Below are 21,365 nucleotides of genomic sequence, written 5' to 3'. Positions count from 1 at the left end.
CCAACCAACAAAAGCCCTTGACAATTAGATGATCGGTGGTATTTCACTTCGCAGATGTTCACAGTTTTTCTGAGATCGTATCTTTTGTTAGTTTTCGTTTTACTTTGGTGTATTTTCACATTTGAAACTAACAATATCGAACTGTTAATGAATCAGGAAGTTATCTTCTTCAATAAGTGATGTCACTTTTTTCCGTACAAGTTCCTGCTGTGCCTTTGTCCTTTTTACAAAATTAAAAGTGATTAAGTTTCTCATACCTTCGCATCATTGCCTTTCATCTGTCTATTGACGATTGACCGTAGTATTTTGGAGAATACTTGCGCTGTTTTCATACTACAGAGTAAAATCAGAACCTTTAGTTAATTTTAAGATCGTTTATCAATCTACGCATCCTGATGAGGTCATCAGCTTAGTACCCAGACTTATTCTTCACAATGACGTGTGACATTGCCAAAGCCAGTCTCGTTCCCATGGTCCTCTCTCCATCTCAAGGAAGAATGAGGTTGTGCCAAAGCATGTATATGACGTCACCATCTGTTCCCAGGGCCCTGCTTGTGCTATTTGCTTCTAAAAGACTAGGTAGAGCATTAATCTAGTCCCAGAAATGACAGGTTTTTAGTTGGATGAAATTTAAAATCAACCTGGATCACAGCGTAGAATCAAGGTGGAATCCATTGACTAGCTGTGCAAAGAATGACACATTTGTTTTTTTTTTTTTGTTTTTTTTTTTTGTTCATTAGATAAATTGTCTTGCAACTAATACAGGAAGGCGTGAGGCTGCAGCTAACATGTGACCTTGGTGACAGAATAAACTATTCTTATTTCTCTCTCTCATTTAAGCACTTGATTTATTATTCTAATGTTCTACGAACTCCCTCTTTCTTCCCTGACGTTGTTGTTTTAGCTAATGTTAATCTCTTACAGCTCTACATATTTAAAGGGAGACAAATAATTTATCGGAGAAAGAACGTTAAGACAGTACACATTTCTGTTGTAAATCATCCTACCTTTCAGTTAACAATACCCAGTCACGGAGTTAGTTGTTTGATTCTGAACAGCGATAAGCTTTGAGGCGAAAAAACGTGCCAAAACTGTTCATTAACTAGACCACAAGGGTTTCTTATCACTTCAATAAAATCTCCGAGTGCTTTGTTAAATTACAACCAGTTACAGTCATACAACTGTGGTTGCACAGTCAATCTACTCGTGCTCATTTACGTGGAAAAATGAACTGTTTTAACAACTTGATATGGGAAAAATAAAAACGTTCGCAGTTAAGATGATCACTTTAGAAACAACTGGCTATAAAGTTAAACTTAAGACTGGTTTGTGTTAATTTACAAGCTGATAAGCTGGACCATCTCTGTTACTGCGGTTGTTTGCGTGGTTTTAATGATTATTTCAATGTTTATCTTGTTTCTGTCTGAGCTTCTACCTCATTTGACACTATTCTTCCTTAATTTGATTTTATGGTGGAGCTCGTAGGTTTCCTTGTTGGTGTTTTTATCGATACCCAGTTTGTTATAATTTTATAGTCATGTTTGAAACTTTTGTAAAATTCGTAGTAACGTGGACTTCCCTGTCACATGGCTTCCTTGTACACTCGCCAATTTTCGGATATTTTTTGAAACTATCGCATTTTTCGTTGACGCCAATCGACGAAATTTGCAAATCTAGAATGAAGAAACAGACAAGCAACAACATTTTTGTCAATCTTTCTGCCATTTATTTAACATCTGCAAAAATACAGAGCACATGGAGAAATTAACAGAAAACCAAAATATATGATAAAGCAATTTATCACCGTCCCATCCGCCTTTCTGCACGAAGGGTTTTGTATCAAGATCTAAGCCTGGGGTTTAGGAACTTCTTCATAAAGATCCGTGACACTGAATTGTATCCAGTGTAGGCGTCATAACGTCCACTGAATCCAGCACAATCAGTGACCCAGAATCCCACGCGCACCTTGCCTTTGTGGATGTGGTTACAGTGCCCCTCAATATGGCGGACACGACTGGGATTTTTACCACTTCCTTTATACATGAACAAAACACCATCAATTGGAAGGGGACCTGAACATCCAGCACCGTTGAAAGTGAAATACCAGCGTAAGCAGCAGTTGTCACAGCTGTAGATTCTTAGGGCACCAGTTCAGTAAACATAGAGAGATGAATCAGAGAAGTTATTGGTGAACAAACACTCCTGTACAGGATGGAAAGACAATAGAAATTAAAGGAATCGACAACTGATCATGAAACTATAATAATCATAAAATTATTTATGTATTTTAGGCAAGAGACTGAGTTGTTCATAGTTTCTTGATTCTAGGGTAACAGAGATAAATTAAGACTCGCTGAAATCGCTTAACACGACCTAAAACACCGCGAAAATGCAAATGAAACACAAACGAAGAAAGGAATTGTGTTCTTATTGTCAGTTATTGCTATTTTCTAGTTTCTAATACATTCGTTTCATTCCCACATAAATCCTTATGTTTTGCAATATGATTAGCTATCACCAAAAACAACTCTAACTCATGCTCAATGAGCTTGAGAAAGCTGCTTGTTATTATCTGATATGAAATAAAAGTTTTTTTTTAAAAATTCTACAAAAATCAATCATCTTGATCAGACCGTAGTCTTTGTCGTCATTGAAGTCTTTCCATGCGCACTTTTTCCAGTTCCAATGAGACATCAGACCAGATGCCACATCCCCGCGCTCCCCTTTTTGTCCGCAAGGACCCTGGACACCAGTTTCTACCCTTATTCCTTGCAGTCCTGGTGGTCCCGCTGGTCCAGTCATTCACATGGGTCCCTGATTCCTGTCACGACTATCACGTCCATCCCACCCGGGTATCCCTGGGGTACCAGGCTTGCCATGTGTGCCGGGCTGACATGAGCACCAGAAGGAAGATGGCTTAAAATAAAACGACAATTTGGTTTAGTTGTAAGGTATGGTAAACATGTTAAGGGGCTAATAGTGAATATACAATATTCTTTGTGCTCTTATAAGTTGCATCATAAAATAACTGAGCTACTAGGCGCGCTCTCATTGGTCGATAGGTTTGTTTATATTAGAGTATGTAAACACGGTTGTAACGCTTTAGAATTAGCTGGGAAATTCTCGAAAGTTATGTTAACCCGATACGTAGGTCTGTCGCGAATTCTCCCAACTCTCCTCGTGTTTAGATGAGGCTAAGTAAACACGGAAAAAGTGCTGTCTTACTTAACTGTAAAGATCTGTTGTATCATGTCAACTTCTGTAGGTATATTGAGGATCAAATCTACCCTTTGGTCAAAAATGGTCTAAAGTGGCATTTTTACTAGTTTCAGGCTACAACACTGTTAAAGGAAATTTGGGGTTCCACGAAATCCTGCACCGCTCTTAATTTCTTTCAATTTTCTTATAACATGCAGTTAAGGACCAAGAAAGCCATTTCTCATAGCTTTTTGAAAACAGAATTGATTTAGTGAAGTAATGGTCCATAAAAGTGCTATTTCAGTATCTGGCTGTACCGTGATTTGACCTCCGGTTTGTTTGCTGACAAGGTTTCCCGTAGCAATACAGATTGTCATCATCAAAATAATCGATAAACTTGACATGGCCGTGAACTGTACTTCACTCAACGGATTTACCACTGTAGTGACCTGTCAATTAAAATACATAACGAAATTAGCGCAACTGTATCACCCATTATTCCAACCTTTCAAGCTGGACAAAGGAAATAAGGAGGCAAACTTTAAACGAGAATGACAAGTGAATGAAACAAGAAAAAAACCAAGGTGAAAGGAAAGAATCAATTTGTGTCCCCTGCAGAAGACGTATGCCGAGTGAAAATTAAAATTGTTGCTCGTTGTCATGAACTAGACCGCAATCTACACCGACATCGACTCTTCGAGTGTCTCAATGGGTTAACCGTCAACCGTCAAATGACCAAAAAATTAACCGTCAACCGTCAAATTACTAAAAAATATTTTTACTGCCAACCGTCAAATGAGCAAGCCAATATTAACCGTAAAATGTCTCAAATATCCTTAGTTAAGAACTAAAAAGTTATTTATGTGCAAGTCTTTTAACTTCTAGTCTCGGGAGCAGGCGATCAATACGTCTACCCGTAACAAAGGGGAAGTAATTACTCTAATTACACAAATATTTGAAAACCCGCCACAAGAAACTTATACCCGGTAGTTACTTTCAACTGATGATTTCACATGACTGTCCATGTCTTACGTCAGCAATCGTATCCCGGTGCCATTAAAGAGGTGTAGTTAGAAGTGTAGTTAGTCACAAATACTAGTGTACTAGAGAGGAGACAGTAACAAAGATGAAGATCAATTTAGTCCTTTGCGTACTCATTTAATGTTTACCTTGAAGATATTCCTCAAAGTCGATTGCCAAGTCTGCACCTGAAGTTAAATTCGAGGTCAGAACAAAGAAGACTTCGAATTCTGTTTAACTTTACCAAAAACGTCAAAAGAATGAACTTGCAATTTGTGAGGCCTCATTTCTCACCTCTTGTCGCAAACTGAACAGCTAAAGGTGACTCGCTGCAAGATATTTTTTTCTTCGACGCTGGTTTGTCCTTGTCAGATTGTTGTCAAAACAGTGATTGACAATTAAAACTTTTTATTCCATTGACTGATATTATAGCTTTCAGGTGATTGGTGGTTCTTCATCATCAGTTTATCCAGTGACAAGGCAGTCTATATTAAACCGCTTTATTGCCTTGATCATGAATTCATTATACACACGGATGTACTACACAAGAAACTTCCCTCCGTTAAAACCACTGTTAATATCAACATCTTTAGCTTGCGCATACTCGATGAATTTTGCAGCTTATCTCCGAAATCTTTCCCAATACGAACCATCTTATTTTAGGGCTTTATTATTAGTGTGGGCGTCGTGGGTTTCTACGTCAATAAAGAGCTTAAGCAAATCATGACGGCAAAGAATACGCCATCAAAAAAAGATTAAATGAGTAGAACAATGTCTGTGCACATGCGTTATAAATCTCTGTGCATTTCTTTGCCGATAAACAATAAACGTAAAACAACTAAGTGCTGCGTATTTTGGAGAACGCGAACAACGGCGACTAATTTTTCTTATTTTCATTTGGATTTAAACGCTGGCTTTACATATTTAGCTTGAGCAAGTTCTGAGACCAATAGGCACACTAAGAAGATCTAGACAATTGCAAATTTCGACGGTAAATTATAAATTTACTTTTTAGTAGGCGTTGTCCTCAAGGTCGCCGTCATCATTGCTTAAGCTCTCTAATGAGTGAACTTATTAATGTTTGGAAATTTCTTTATCGTTTCATTTTATAAATCGCCATCTTTGATTAAAGATTTAGCTATCAACAATATTGAAATAGCTCCACCCTTAACTTTGACGTTCCCGGTAGTTGTTTCGGCGCATCTTTACTGCGTACGTAACTCATATACCGTAAGTGTATACTAGTTTGAGCGCCGCGGCGATCTTTATATTTTTAGTGTTACGTTGCGGCGTTTATTTTAGGGCGTTGCTTTTTCAAGTATTTGTAACATTTGTGGATGATAACAATGAAACAGTTGTTATCAACAAAATTACGCCACCTCGAACTGAAAAACACTGTAATCCATCCAGGAAATAATTTTCCGAGGCTGGTTAAGGTTGAGTTTTATTGCCCGTGGTTTTTAGTTAGACTCATGATAATGTTTCAATTAAGCGCCGCTGGGTTGTGAATGAATGCAACGCTTATTCTTGCTCTGCGCTCTTTAATATTTTTGCTGTCATATTCGGCGCTTTATCATAGGTGGCTTCTAGAAATATCTTGAGCGGGATTACCTTAGGAATAAGGTTGATATGCATACGGGTTAACTCTCTTACTATTCATCCACTCCTGTTTCACTACGATATTGATCACACGTACTGTCAAGCAGTTCTAATCAGTCATAAATTTGATAACTTTTGTTTACTTAGTCGGGTCTTTTCCTCATTATTCCTCTGTGAAATTTGAATCACGGTGGTTAGAAATGTGTTGAAATAACGGGAAAAACAAAGAAGAAGACAGGACGTTTTTCTATATCCACATCCAACGCGCATAAAATCACCTTAAAACATAAAAGGTAAATGTATAAAAACTGTGTAAAAACCGTAAACCGAGATAGTTTGAAATATATTTCGCTCTTCAAACTCAGAATAAATGAACATAAAAAAAAAAAACACACACACACAAGGACCCATTTCTCAGTTTTGTTTTGTTTAGTTCACTCGAAAAATAATGAAACTGACTTAGCTTGTTCTCTTTGTTTTCTTTTTCTCGGTCTGTTGTTAGCTTTGTTGTGATCAAGACATCACAAAAATAACAGCGCAGAAAAAGAGAGAACAAACAGAAAAAGAATGAAAAGAAAGAAAAAAGAAGAAAGAAGAAACCACAACAACAGAACACAAAAATATCCCTGCCATTCCTCATGTCATTTATAATGGTAATTGAACTAAGTGGAGTGCAATTTGGTCTGAAATCATACGCGTGATTTCAAAATTGAACGGGCGCGCAGCGCGCGTTCGATATGAAATCACAAGTATGATTTCAGACCAAAATTGCACGACACGAAGTTCAATTGCCACTTTATTAATCCATTTCGAAATCGCACAATTTTATCACGTTAGGTTTTAGATTCAGAAGCCAGTGTTAAAATAGCGGAACCGGAAACGGTTTCACATCTCATTGAGTACGCAAAACGATGTCATGTGACGAAAACTCATTCGAGCGTAACAAAGAAACAAGCAGTTCTGAAGTCAGAGCGAAAACAGGCTACTTCATACATCAAAGTTCAATTATCGTCCCCTGAATCAATGATGGAAGACCTTCCTTTTCTTCTGTGGATGAGGCTGAGACTTCTAGTTGTCTTTAGAGAAGGAATTTAAAGGTGCAGCTAGTGTAATTCTGCGATGGATTACTTTTGAGTTGTGAAACTCCCTCGGGTGCACGATGCCCAGTGGATAGTTTTTCTCTTTTAAATACCGTTCAATGGCACTCTGCATGATTTTAAGGGATTCCAGCTCGTTATCATCTCCGTTTTTTTTTTGTGACCTCGGCGTAGAACTTAACACCCAAGACCTTGTCAAGTTCTTGTGGCGTCGTTTGTTTCAAGATATTTTCAAGATGGCGGGGCACCAGCTTCGGAAGACGTTCGTTCATCATTCACTGTTTTGTGGAGCGGGGCGTATTTTGACTACGTATGTTTATTCCCAGCGACAGAGTTAAGCTCTTGTGTTGCTTCGTTCGAAACAACCGGAAACCAAGAAACATCTACCTTCTTGAGATGGCCCTGAATTTGTTGTGTGGTTTTCGTTTGTTTATGTTTTGTTGGACGGAACTTGAACAGATGCTGAAGAAAAATCGCCAAAATATTCGTCAAAATGAACACTGAATGTTGGAAACTTCCATTAAAATAGGTCTTCAGCCTGAAGGAACTCATAATCGTCGTTCAGAAACTGTAATTAATCGAATTCGTCAAAAATTTTGAAAAACAACAACAACAAAGTTTTAGCAATAATTGTTACAAAATTCGCCACACAATGGCTTTTTGTCTTTCATTTTCCTGAATTTTTAATGCCTTCTTTAAACTAACCTTGAAATCTGATTGGTTGTTTTGTTTTACTGTCCCATTCTCATTGGCTGAGAAAAAGATGCGATTTAGAGCAAAAAATAGTGGGATTCGTGAATAAATCGCACTGCTGAAAGCCAATCAGATTGCAAGGATAACCAGTGATTTCAAAATGGATTTAATAAATTAAATAACTACAACATCAGCGTCAAAATAATTTAAAATCGCACCCAGCAATCAGACAAACCGCGCGTTATACAGAATTAAACACCGTCCCATCTTAATTGCTTATACAGGAATGGAAGTTTTGCTTCGAGATCTAAGCCTGAGGTTTAGGAACTTCTTCAACAAAGATCCGGGACACTGAATTCCAGCCTGTGTTGGCATCAGCATTTCCATAACTAGCACAATTGCCAACGCAGAATCCCACGCGCACATTGCCTTTGTGGATGTTGTTACAGTGCCCCTCAATATGGCGAACGCGAAGGATATTTTTACCACTACCTTTCTCCATGTACATAACACCGTCAATTGGAAGAGGGCTTGAACATTCAGCACCGTTGGAAGTGAAATACCAGCGTTTGCAGCAGTTGTCACAGTTGTAGACTCTTAGAACGCCAGTCCAGTAAACATGGAGGGATGTGTCAGAGAAGTTCTTGGTGAACAAACACTCCTGTAAAAACAAAATAATCAGCATAAGCAAGATATGATCACATCCTCTCTTCTCATCGTAATTTTTGTTACGTTAAGTTCATTTTCTAGATATAATCATATGTTATAGTTTAGTCGCAAAGATCAGTTAGAACCAACTTGTTTTAATGCTAAAAGAAAAAAACTCACCTTGATCAGGCCGTGGTCTTTGCCATCATCTAAGTTTTTCCATGAACATTCTTTCCAGTTCTTGCAAGCCATCACACCAGGAGTCCCAGGGATTACACTTGTTCCACTCTCTCCGCGCTGCCCCTTTTCGCCGGGAAGGCCCTGGATTCCAGGTTCTCCTTTAGCGCCATTCTTTCTTGTTCTTTCCTACCTTATTCAGAAAGACAAGGCAGTGATATTAATCATTATATTCTTCCTTAGTTAACATGGGGACTCCCACACAAAAGAAGTTTACACATTTTTTTTGTTGTGGGGACTGATTAAAATGCAGTGGTTACAATATACTCAGTCCCTGAATCTCTACCAAATGTAATCTCACAAAAATACCAAAACAGTATACATATGTGAAAAGTTGGAAAGTTTTGTCTTCTAACTTGTCCGCAAAATACATTTAGCCATCTTCACTATTGTATGGAGTCTACTCCTGCTAGAAGGGTTTGCAATAAGCAAAATCACCCTTGCATGAATGGTAATTACGATATTTTTTTTTTTTTGCTGGTTATGAATACTTGCATAGGCTTCTAATAATAATTTTATTATTCAATTTCAGTGTGATTTGTTCTTTTTCTCGACTGGCATTGTGGACTACAAGAGCTGTTATTGGGTTCCATTAATTAATTTTGCTATGATTAAATTATACCAAGAATTATCAGTAAGCTAAGAGGAAATTATATTATGTACATATATTTTGTCTGCACTACACAACCAAATGCACTCCAAGGTTATCAGGCATAGGTACATTTGTCAGAAGAGCCCAGCATATCCAAGATATGTTTGATTGACACATCACTTAAGATAATTTACAGCAAAATGGATAAAAAATACATCAATATCCTACATGCACCAAAGCCAGACATGGGGTTATAAGGCAATCATTTAAACAACAGATCGAAATAATTTATAAATTAGAGCACACTATTTCTACAACAGAATGGAACAAATTAACCTTATCGGAGATTGCGAATGGCAAGGCTGTCTGTAGAATGTCACAAATTTCTCAACCCTTTCTTTCTACAAAAATGCTAATCCTGCAACTTTGCTTAAGACCCAGTTCTCCATTTGTGTGTTGGCAAAATATCAATTTATGCCATGTTCAATGCAGATTATCACAAAATTGATTTAAAAGCTCAATAAATATCATTTTAAAGCCAAAAAGCCAATTATTTAAATAAACCATGAGTAAATTATCTCTAAGAAAAACCGATTAATTTAACAGGCACTTAAAAATAATTAGTTAATATGTGTTTCTTAATAATGTAATGCAGTGTATCTGTTACAATGTTGCAGCTATGATATTACTACACAAAGGATGGGTTGCAGAACTGAACTTCCAAGTCAGTTTATTCAATGAACTTGGTGCAGAATTTATAATCCCATCAAGTTGTCTGTAAATACAGAGAAACCAAACAAAGCATTACAATCATAAGTAATGAATTACTGAACTCTTTTACATGTATGAACAGTGTATGTTCCATTAATATTGGGGATCTCTCAGAAGCTGCATCCATGATAAATTATTTGTTCCCAGATGCATTTGTTTATAGAACTTTTCACAAATTAATATATCTGTCTTAACAGTGATCTCTGTGTTCTACAACAATTAGTACACAAGAAAAATACACTCAGTAAGATATTTTTTACAATAAAAATCAATGCCTATAAGCAATCATAAGGACCTTAAATTTATATTTCCTTAGAAATATCTCACCAGGCCATATGGTTGCTTTGAAAATCTTTGATGTTTTAATACACGCTGCTCATCTGTAAACTGTTCATATATTGACTGACTGGAACATTGTTAGTTGTTTACTGAGTGTTAGTAGTGAATCAAATGCTAGGGGTTGGTACTCCAACTTTCACAGTGGCAGGCCCTGCCCTGAGATACAAAGCAAACTTACATAACTGTTATGAACTTCGTGACTTGCTTTCGAGAGCAAATGCAATTTGCTTCAAACAAGAAACTGGAACATTGCAAGTTACAACAATGTGCACAGTCCCAATCACAGGGTCATCCAGGCTGTTTGGTTGTACATATAACTGTACAACTGTATATGAGTTCAGCTTCCAGAAGAAAATCAGAGTTTGTCAGGATAAATACTGATGTTCTTGCTTACTCAATGAATGAATGTGCAGTTCCAGAAGATATTCACACCCAACACCCATTCATGGCCAGTCTTTAGAAATTCCAAATTAAAGCATCAGGAATCAAGAGCTCTAATAGAGAAAAAACCTCCATGTGGGGTATGAATCTTTTCTTGAAGAAAACAATGTCTGAGAAATCATTAATTACAAGTTAATGTTTAAGAAACACCTTACCTTTCAGAGAATTTTGTAATCTACACTGTCTGGCCAGTTCATATATTTGACAAGTTGACACTGGGCATGTTTGTAAATTTGTGCACTTCAACATCACATTACTATGTAGTAGCACTGGTCAACTAAAAACAGCATAATTTGTTTAATTAATATACACTGTACATTATTAGGTTGAAATATTGGTGTAGATTGTTGCACATCAACAGATACAGAAACTATTTGCACCTGAATCATAACAAGTGGAAAATCGTGCATGAGACATTTACATGTTACATGTACATGTAACAGCCCTCCACCTCAGAACCATCACAGATATGATATGATATTTTTAAACTCTGAAATTTCAGATTATTCAAGATTAACATATGCACATACATCATCTGGGGCAACCCTAAAACACTGAATTTGGAAACCGAAATCCGGAATCCAGAATCTGGAATCTGGAATCTGGAATCCGGAACCGAAAACCAGAATCTGGAATCCAGATATTATGAATGATGATTGAAATAATTCACTTCAGCAATGTCTAATAAATAAATATGAGCAAAAATTATTTTGTTGTTATTTATTTTCTTGGCTTTACTTCAGCCACAGACTGTAATTGCTAAAAAATTATTGACTAGTTCTGAACAACCCTTAGCTATATATCTGGCCCAGTTGTTCAAAAGCTGCATAAAGCTATCCATAGGGTACATCACTATCCAGTCAGGGTGACTGATTTTTTGGGTGGATAGAGTTACTCATAGCCTGCGAGCAGGCTCTAGTATCTGTCTCTAGTGTCTGAGCAGGCTAAATAGGTGTCTAGTGTTTTTCTCCATTGGCATGTCACCAAGAGCCTTCATGTGGCTTTGCCACTCACGCCCCCAGCCCAAACACGAGAGCCTGCTCATAAGCTAAGTTGCCCATCTTTTGTTCAAGCTGGCCCTCGTGAGAGCCCGGTTCTTGTCTAGATCAAATTGCTCTGAGAAGACTGGTGAGCAGCGCATTAACAACAAGCTATTATAGGCTATTGCAGTGAGTTTCTGGCAGTCTTTTAGCATCTTTTAATAACATGTGGTCTGACCTGTTGGCAAGTGAGAAGCAGACGGAAGTAAGTGTGCAACATTTCTACAAATTGTTTTAATATGATGGCTGCCAAGAATATGAAATGCTGATTTGTCACAGTATGAGTCTGGAAATTGTGTTAATCTGGAATTTGTCTTGTATCCGTTGGAAAAATCAAATTTCATATTTAGACCAGACGGGTTAGCCTTTGGACTTCGAAAGTGGGGGGCCTGACTGTCAATGTACAGGGGGCTGCCACTGACGGATATCCTGTTCTCTATGACATTTTCTATCTTGTTCAGTATCTACTAGACATAAAGGATAAATTTATACTTCCGGTAAATTGAAGATCACTTATTGAATAAAATGGCAATTACCAGCAAGCTTATTTTAGAGGCTCTCGAGGTGTTTGGAATAAAATTAAGACGCACTTTATTGAGATTCTCATAATCATAGCCCTCACTAGAAATAACAGTCGCACGATTTCAACAGACAGGGAATTTTTGTTTCAAAAAAGGTTAAGTTTGAGGTCCTTTTTACTTGGCAGCTTACTTTTTACCATCGAAAGGCTAAGCAAAACAATTTTCACGTATTTGAAGAACTTATTTTCTTTGATTTGTGGATTCCGGTTTCCGGTTTCTGGATTGCGGTTTTTGGTTCCAGATTCCGGATTCCAGTTTCTGGGTTTTAGGGTTGCCCCCATCTTTAACAGAGTGTTTGCTTCACATTGAGTTTACACATGGCTGTTATCCAGCATAGGCAGACTTATAAGTTTTCCTTCAAAAATATATTGCAACAACTATTGCATCTTTCAGTATCTATTCTTGTGATGAAATGACACAAAATCCAAGAACAAGAAGTCATAAGCATAAAACTAACTTACGTGGTGCTCACAGTTCCTCTTACTGTCTACATATGCTGTTCATAAACTGGTGATGCCTGGACAATGTACTCATTATTTTTCTGATCACACCTTTTAAAATGTCACTGTTATATAATTTGTCCTGAAAAAGCAATACATGAAATGCTATGCCTTTGGCACTCACCAAATACCTTTACATGATGTATAATGTACACCATATCAACATTCACAATAGATCGTTTTCACTGTCACGCAATAAAAAAATAAATCGAAAACCATCCTTTGGAAAAAGCTATGAAATTATGATGTTATAGAAGGTAACTAAATAAAACACTTCTCCAAGTTTTAGGCCTGTACGTTTCCCCAAACTACAGATATTCGTCGAAATGTTTCACAGATATTTACAGAGCCCAGTATGAAAACACCATGTTGGTGTACCTCCGTGGTACACCACTATGGCGGCCGGAAAATAGAGTAAACATCTGGAACTTTCTTTGGCTATCTAGGCAGCTGATTATCAGTACTGATCAAACAAGCATTTACATAAGCCCTTTTCCTAATGCTCGAACTTCTAAAAAAGCTCAAAATCATGAGATAAGTATATATTTTTCGACGAACTCGATCATAGCCTTATGTCACGCACCTCCATGACCCTGAAATTCAAAATGCTCTGGATTCCAAACGAAGCACGTTATTGAGCTGTAAAATTGTAAACAGATATAAATATACTGCCTCTTATGCCTGACGAGGATAAAAACTTTGGTGGTTCTCTAGTTTTGGGTTTTAGAAAGTGATGACGTCACGTGAAAACGATCTATTCTTTTTACTTTCATTGTAACTCTTCTGTGTCATTTTCCCTCACTTGAAGACAAAACTTCCACATTAGGTGATAATTTGTCTCTGGAATCTCTATGAATTCACAGGGAGTGATAACAATTAAATCGTGACTAATTTTAGCAAAGGAGGCGTTCAAATGTCAGATCTTAATGCTAAGTTTATACAGTAACTTTACATTACTCTTCGTATATATATATATATATATATATATATATATATATATATATATATATATGTATATATATATATATATATATATATATTTATATATATAATATATATATATAACCTCTTAATTATTGCACCTATAGACAGAAGGTGTGTTGGGGGAAGAAATGTTCTAAACTTTCTGAACTTTTCTCCCTTACCTGTAATAGGATGACTATTATGAACGACGGTTTGTAACCAACACCAACATCAGGTTATGTATACACATGTATATTTCGTTGTCGTCTGTAATCATACAAAAATAAAAATTTAAAATCCTCCATAAAGTTCATACTCAATAACACTGCTACATGTAGCGCTGTTGAAACTGTTGAAACAGCTCTGTCAAAATTGTTTCTAACAGTTAAGGCAGGATAACAGAATATACATGTAGCACACAGCAAAGGCTAGAAATACACACATGTTAGTTATCAGTTAGGATTTGGTGAGCTTCTGTGCTGTAGGTATGGTGGAAAATAATAGATTATCAGAAATGAAGGTTCCTGAGACATCTTGACAGCACTGAGAGGAATTAATATATAAATTCACAAACGAAGGAGAAGTTCTTGCCCTGTCCAGTTCTCTGTAATAAAAATATCATTTACATACAGGTCATTTGTTATATATGGTTTGTGTTTAAAGCTGATATAACGCATACTCTGATTGGCATTTTCCAGTGCATTATTTATATTTACATGGTATACCTTGATAAAATCATAAAACATTGCGTGCGACTAAAATAAAAAATATAAAAAATAAAAATAAAAATAAATGCCTAATTCATAACAATTTAAAATACTCAACACTAAAACGAATGTAATTCTTTACCTGAAAATTATTCTCCCGTAATGCCCATGGGCCAATTACAGGCATGCTAAAAAGTCCTAACACAAAGTAAAAGGAAATTAAGAAAACTATTGCTTTTTTCCGGAAAATTGTAGCGACTGAAGACAATGATGGAACACTCTGAGAGTGCATTCTATCAACCTGATGAGATAAAATTTAAGGAGAATAGAGAATTCACAAAGTTATATGACAAACGAATTGGTACAGGACAGGACAAAGGAAACTGTACAGCCAGGAAGAAACTGAAACTTTCTTCGACGAGCAAAAAAGTATGCATGCACAACAAAGAGAACAGTCAGTGGCATTCACTTAATAAGTTAGTTAATAAAAAATTAGTGTGAAGAAGAGAGCAGAGAGAGAGAGAGAGTGGAGATAGGAGAGCATTCTCTCCAACTAAATTGTGTATATATGTATGCAAAAGTTATTCTTATTACCGAGAAATGGTTAGGGCAAGAACTTCTATTACACTGTTCAATTTACCGAGTTAATTAGTACCATCTCACTTTTTGGGAACATTTCCATATTAAATGTAAATACCGCATTGGGGAATAACCTCTTATTAAGAAAATAGGGTCCATGTACCCCCAACCAAAAGCAATGGCACAAATAAAATGAAATAGCCAATCAAAATCAAAGCAGAGCTTTATTTGCAGACAGGATTGCCATGCATAATCGTCTACTCGACATTTTGGACTATATAAGCATTTCACCAAACCGAACTAATTGGACAGACAACAAAATAAAACGAGGAAGTCTACATTATAAACACAAGATGCATATCACTACATCTGAGCTCGAGTATCAACAGCAAATCCCTTCTCAATGAAAGGTGACCGAACAAAAGAGAGGATCAAGAAAATTCGTTTAAGCTTGCAGTGTTAAAGTTTAAAAATTATTCACGCTTAAATTTGATTGAATATTACTGAGAGTCTGTATTTTTGCCGACGGCTTAATTCAGCTTTGCAGTCATTTTATTGGCAGTAGCTTTACCAGTCTTCAACCAAATTAACCTCGGAATTCACAAAAGCATTTCGCCAAACCGAATAAATTGAACTAGGAAAGGAAGGAAACTAGGAACTAGGAAACAAGGAAATCTCCATACTTTGTAATCACAATATGCAAATATTCAAATAGGAACAAAAGTAAATTTAGCAAATCCTGTTCGCTTCGGCTTAAAATGGTTTGTAGACCTTTCTTGGTTTTCAACAACAGAAGAAATTTTAGCAGTCTACGAAGCGGCAGTGCTAACTAACACAGAGAAAACTTCAAAACTCGCCCGGCCGTGTTTACAAGTACGGTTTTGGTTAAGCTTATTTTTAGACGTGAGGTTATAAGCGTAAGTTGACGACGAAAATCGACAGAAAACTTTATTTGTTTACAACTTACAGCAACCTCCAAAGCGACCCATGTGTTATTGTTTAGAGACGAGCGAAATTAAAACGATGCAATTTTTAAAATCTCTTACAGCACGGCTTCAAATAAGGAAGACTTTTAATGGATTCCAATTGAAAATAAGCTTAGCTAAGCTTACATCGCAGAGGCAACTTGTTAATTTTCATAGCAAACGCAACAACAAAAGTCACTTACCGCAAGTTGGCAATTCAGTTCGGCCAGTGTAAATCTTCCAGGCAGAAACTTGCAGCAAAAGTTGTGAAGACTGAACTGAAGATATATTTTCGATAGATCAACGAATCAACCACTTCTTTCCGCTACGTTTACTGTTTTGCAATTTCTCTAAAACACTCGAGTACGTTTGATTTCTCTTGTTCATCATCTGACCAAATCACGTGACTTTTGAATTTTCTTGCACGGCTGCACAGCATCACGTTCGCGCAAATTTTGAACTTGGCCATGGAGAGTTCTGCAGTCTTCTGAATCAATTTGTCGGGTACTTTCGCCTCCTTTCTATAGCCCTCGTTAGCTTTGGTTCACGGCATTGTTCGGTATTTTTTCACCACCTTTCTCTAGCCCTTGACTAGCTATAATTCACGGCATTGTTCAGTACTGTTTCGCCTCCTTCCCCAGCGCTGGCCCGCTCAGTCTTTTTCGCGATCTTCTTCGCTACTTCTTTGCGTGTTAATTCTTGCTTTCTGTTTTTTGCTTCAGTGCAACCCTGTCTTAAAAACATTAGATCAACCTCCGCTGTCGTTTTTCTTTAAAAATCCCGCCAAGAAAAATGGCATTCTCCCGCTACAAACCGAGGGTGCATGTCTCTGTCAACCTATTAGCTGGAGTATGGCGCCATCTTGCGCGACTCCGTCGTCGTCGTCGTCGTCGTCGTCGTCGTCGTCGTCGTCGTCGTCGTCGTCGTCGTCGCCGTCGTGCGTACGCGCCCACGAGCAATACCGCTAGCCATGATAACCATGAGAAAATCAATTCATGGGTTTCCTTTTCTTCCCTATATGGGTATGGGGCTCCACTTGGCGGCCCTTCGGGCCGCCGGAGCTTCGCTATAAATCACTAATAAGTTAAACTGGCTGTGGCTGGGCAAAATTAGCTACAGTTGATCACTGGTGTTAGTTAATTAACGTAAGGAGTTTGTTGCTCAATACTATTCAAAGGCAACAAACATAGTATAATTTTTAAATTTAGGCTTCAAACAATTAACGTAGAGAAGAAATTAATCGCTTGTGTTAATCGAATGTCGTCGGCTGAGAGACTTCTCTGTTTCTTGTTTTTTTTTTTTTTTGTTTGTTTTTTTTTGGAGAATTCGAGGTAACGATATAAACACGAGTTCTGTTGGAAAGCGCATTCGGCTAATCCATGCATTCTATGACAAAAGCAATCATGATTTAAAGCAAACAGTTTGTCGGCAACCATCTTTTAATATATCCAAGTATACTTTTGATAGGTTGAAGAATCTTGTCTAGCTATCATCTGAGAATATTAAACCACATTAGCCAGTAGTCAAGGACTTTTGCATCTATCTTACTGATATCTATGAATTATCATTCGTATATTTAAAGCCTCTAAATTAATATAACAAATTGGCCAAGTTTTACAAACGAGTTCCACTAGTTTTGCAAAACATTGTTTCCACTGCAATGTAATTAATTCTTCCAGTCAGAGTCTCGCAAAAATTCTATGGGCAAGAGACTGGAAAGCGAGAAGTAAAAGTCAGTGGCCCCTAAAGCGAATAACCGAGGGCCAAACAAGCCAAATCTGGTAGCGGTTTGCCCCTGTGCCCCAGTTTAAATCTGTTTTCTTTTAGTACCTACAACTTATTTATTTACTTGACTTTATAATTGCAGCCTGAATAGGGGCTCGCTAAAATTGAGATAGGATATTCTAAATGGCGTGGGTGAAAATCACATCAGTGGGCAAATGTGTGGAGAAAAATATCGCAAAATAAAATCCTTCTTTTATACGGCATTTATTAGGCTGAAAATATAATCTTACGATAATAGCCAAGCGGAAAGGAAAAATTATAAATTGTCATAACACAGTTCGAATAAATATTTATAAACGTAACCGGACGAAATGTGCTCTCGGCTGTAGCTTCACTAAAACTAACTTTTAGCTGCAATCTCTCCATCGACAAAATCCTGTTTCATTATTTTCACTTTATATTTAACACTGAAAGCGATGCAGTTAATTGTTTTCAGATTAATAAAGCCTTAAGTGTCCTGGCATTTCAAGAGTAATTGCTCTCTTTTACTTTTAATTAAATAATTTGAATTAGGAACTCTTGCTTTCTTCTGCTTGTCAACACAGACGATTTTGACTTGGTTGTCGATAAAATTAGCCTTCAGGTCGTTCCAAAGTTTACTCAATATTGTCACTGACAATGGCACCTCTGAATTATATGAAAGACTTCGTGATAAAGTGTCCAAAAAGTCTATAGTTTATCAAAGAAAGAAAAATTTGACATTCCAAGACAATCAAATATCTTAGTCACTGACGAGGATTGTTTAGCCTCGTTGGTTTGTTTGTTTAAAGTGTTTTCTATATTTGAATCATTAAACATGTCATCAAATACAAAAAGACTAAAGTTTTACTGACCTTCGCATTATTGCCCTTCATCTGTCTATTGACGATTGACCCTAGTATTTTGAAGAATGCTTGTGCTGTTTTCACACTACAGAGTAAAGTCAGATCCTTTATTAATTTTAAGACCGTTTATCACTCTACGGATCCTGATAGATTCATCAGCTTAGTACCCAGACTTTCTCCTCGCATTAACTTTTGACGTCGCTAAAGCGTGTATATGACGTCATAACCGGTTACCAGGGCCCTGCTTGTGCTATTCTCTGGGCGTACACCGAACGCCCAAAAGACTAATCGGAGTATGAAATTAGTCCCAGAGATAAGATGCTTGTGGTTTGATGAACTGTAATATCAAACTGTAAAGCAGCTTAGAAGCCATTAACTATGCAACGAATGACACATTTGAATTTTTTTCAATAGAGTAACTTGTAATACAACTTCTTTAGGAAGGCGTTGAAACTGCGGCTTACATGTGACCTTAGTGACAGAGAAAACTACTTTTATTCCTGATACTTGCTCTCTAGCACTTTATTTTTATTTGTTTTGAATTGTTTTCCTAATTCATTCGTTCTTCCCTCACTATCTTCCTCAAGGAAAAGTTTATTTTAAAGGTCTACATATCTAAAGGGAAGCAAATAATATAAGGAGAATAGGTAGTTGAGGCAGCACACAATTCTTTGTAAAACATTCTCTCTCGCAGTTTAACGAGTGTGGTTCCCATCCCATACAACTGTGGTTAGACAGCCAATCTGCTCATGCTCCATTTGCGTATGCCTGGAAAAATGAAAAGTTTTAACAAGTATCAATCGAACATTTTATTTCACGATAAGCTCTTGAGAAAAAAAAAACTGTTTTGTAATCGCAATATAACCCTGAGGTTTAGAAACTTCTTCCAAAGAAGATCCAGGACACTGATTTAGACGTCAATAACCCTCCCATTCACCAACCCAGGACACCGTTGAACCTGAAACACCAGCGTTTGCACCAACTTGTACACTTGTAAATTCTAAAGGAACCAGTCTAATAGACATGAAGGGCTATATCAGAGAAGTTCTTGGTAAACATGAAGTCCTATAGAAAAAGGTCTTTTTAGCATCTCTTAAGTCTCTCTTCGACCATAACCCTATGTGGGTATAGGGCCAGATATCTCTTCTGTACTGTATTCTTATTTAATCGTATCCATAACAAAATTCTCTCTCGTGATTGGTTCTCCTTGCGCCTATATAATAGAACTGAGTGGAGTCCAATTCGGTCTGTAATCATACAAGTAATGACCAAATCGGGCTGCTGATAGCCAATAACGTTCGAGAATTTTGTTATAGTTTTGATTAGTCACGTAATCGGTACGCGATCACATGGGTGTCCAATAGACCTTTCCCGCATTCCACTTCAGTGCCTTCGAACCATAGCACCAGAGCGACTGATTTTTGTGTACCCTAACCTCGCATTGGCGCCATTGTTTGTTGGAATGCGGGAAAGGTCTATTACAGGTATTCAATTTGAACTGTTTGTAATTGGATACCAGTAATTGGATGCACCACGTGATTCAAACTCAATTACGCGCGCTTTTATGTCTTCCTTCGCAATGTTTCCTACAGTTTTCAAAACTTATGAAAAGCGTTTTCGCTCAGAAGAATTTCTCAAAAGACATTTTTAACTCCGAAATTTGTTGTAGATACGATTAATTAGTAATTGAACCTCGTGTCGTACAATTAAAGGAGTAATCATGACAATTACAATTTCCTCAAATGTGATTGGTGCACAAACTGCTGTGTTTTGCTCTAATTAATCTGAAAAGTTGTAATCGGACAGTGCAATCGGACAGTTGGCTGTAATCGGACACCTGTAATCGGAAAGTTACATGAGCCAATCATTTTAAGTCCTCCCCACTAAATCCACCAATCACAACAATGATTACAATCACTATAGTAACAAATTCAAGAGACTGACTTTGTAAAATTGTGGAGGTGACTGCTCCGGTGACTGTTTTGAAAGAAACTTAAGAGCCATATGCATTTTGCAAGCCAGTCTCCATATTTTTAATCATGATATTTAAAAATGACTATTAAAAGCTCATTTTCAATTGAAACTTTTACTTTTGCAGTAAATTGTAATGGTTATGATTAATTGGCAACAGGACATCGTGTGGTACAATTCAGTCTGTGATCATACTCGTGATTAACAAATCGGACTCCCCCTTCGCGGGCCGGTCGTCCGATTTTGTTAATCACTCGTATGATTACAGACCGAATTGGACGCCGCTCACTCCTATTACCATTATTAATCGTGCTCGCAATTTCTAATCGGCCTCGCGTTTCGCGCTCGCCCGATTTTGAAATTACTCCCGCGATTACTCCCTGAATTGTACTCCCCTCGGTCCAATTACTATTACTAATTGAGCGGCCTAAACAGCGAGAAACTATTTTCTCACAATTGAGCTCGAGCAGTAATGTTTGAGTAGAACTTCACAGCGGGCTTGTTGTCCATGAAAAGATCTCCGCAGGCGGATACTATCAAAGACATAGCTAGCTATAGCGGTAAGCTTAAAGGCCTGTTTATGAGAAGGCCAGGGTCTTCATACCAAACTGCAAGAGAGTTTTTTTCCATGAATGAGCATTAAATAATTCAGCTTAAGTCTCTCGTTAAGCTTTATACGACCTCATAATATTATGAGCAGACTTTTGTTACGTGGGTCAGTCCAGTTTCTTGTGCGCTTTTTCTATATTTTTGACCAATTCACACTATTTGCACGGATTTCATTGCGCCGAAATGGTCCTCGCGCGCTGAATAAA

General features: G+C 37.3%; 2 protein-coding genes and 1 pseudogene across 3 annotated transcripts in view; all 3 read right to left on the bottom strand.

Annotated features, from left to right (window-relative positions):
• The window catches only part of LOC145466490 (uncharacterized), a 68,866-nt gene that overhangs the window by 21,284 nt on the left and 26,217 nt on the right, over positions 1-21,365 (bottom strand). The gene's annotated exons all lie outside the window — the stretch shown is intronic.
• On the bottom strand, positions 1,847-3,935 carry LOC145466557 (collagen triple helix repeat-containing protein 1-like; annotated as a pseudogene). The gene is made up of 3 exons (XR_014041932.1): positions 3,516-3,935; positions 2,625-2,916; positions 1,847-2,204 (listed from the first exon to the last, which is right to left on the bottom strand). The product of XR_014041932.1 is annotated as a collagen triple helix repeat-containing protein 1-like (transcript).
• Positions 7,787-18,609, bottom strand: LOC145465076 (collagen triple helix repeat-containing protein 1-like). Its single transcript, XM_081448869.1, has 3 exons — positions 18,589-18,609; positions 8,436-8,621; positions 7,787-8,268 (listed from the first exon to the last, which is right to left on the bottom strand). Exons 1-3 carry the CDS (start codon positions 18,607-18,609, stop codon positions 7,915-7,917), a joined length of 561 nt encoding a protein of 186 aa, XP_081304995.1. The 3' UTR covers positions 7,787-7,914.

The sequence above is a fragment of the Orbicella franksi genome, chromosome 13 (genome assembly GCF_964199315.1).
Source record: "Orbicella franksi chromosome 13, jaOrbFran1.1, whole genome shotgun sequence".
Taxonomy (NCBI): domain Eukaryota; kingdom Metazoa; phylum Cnidaria; class Anthozoa; order Scleractinia; family Merulinidae; genus Orbicella; species Orbicella franksi.
Note: the sequence above shows the minus strand (reverse complement) of the source record. Positions and strands in the feature narration are given on the sequence as shown.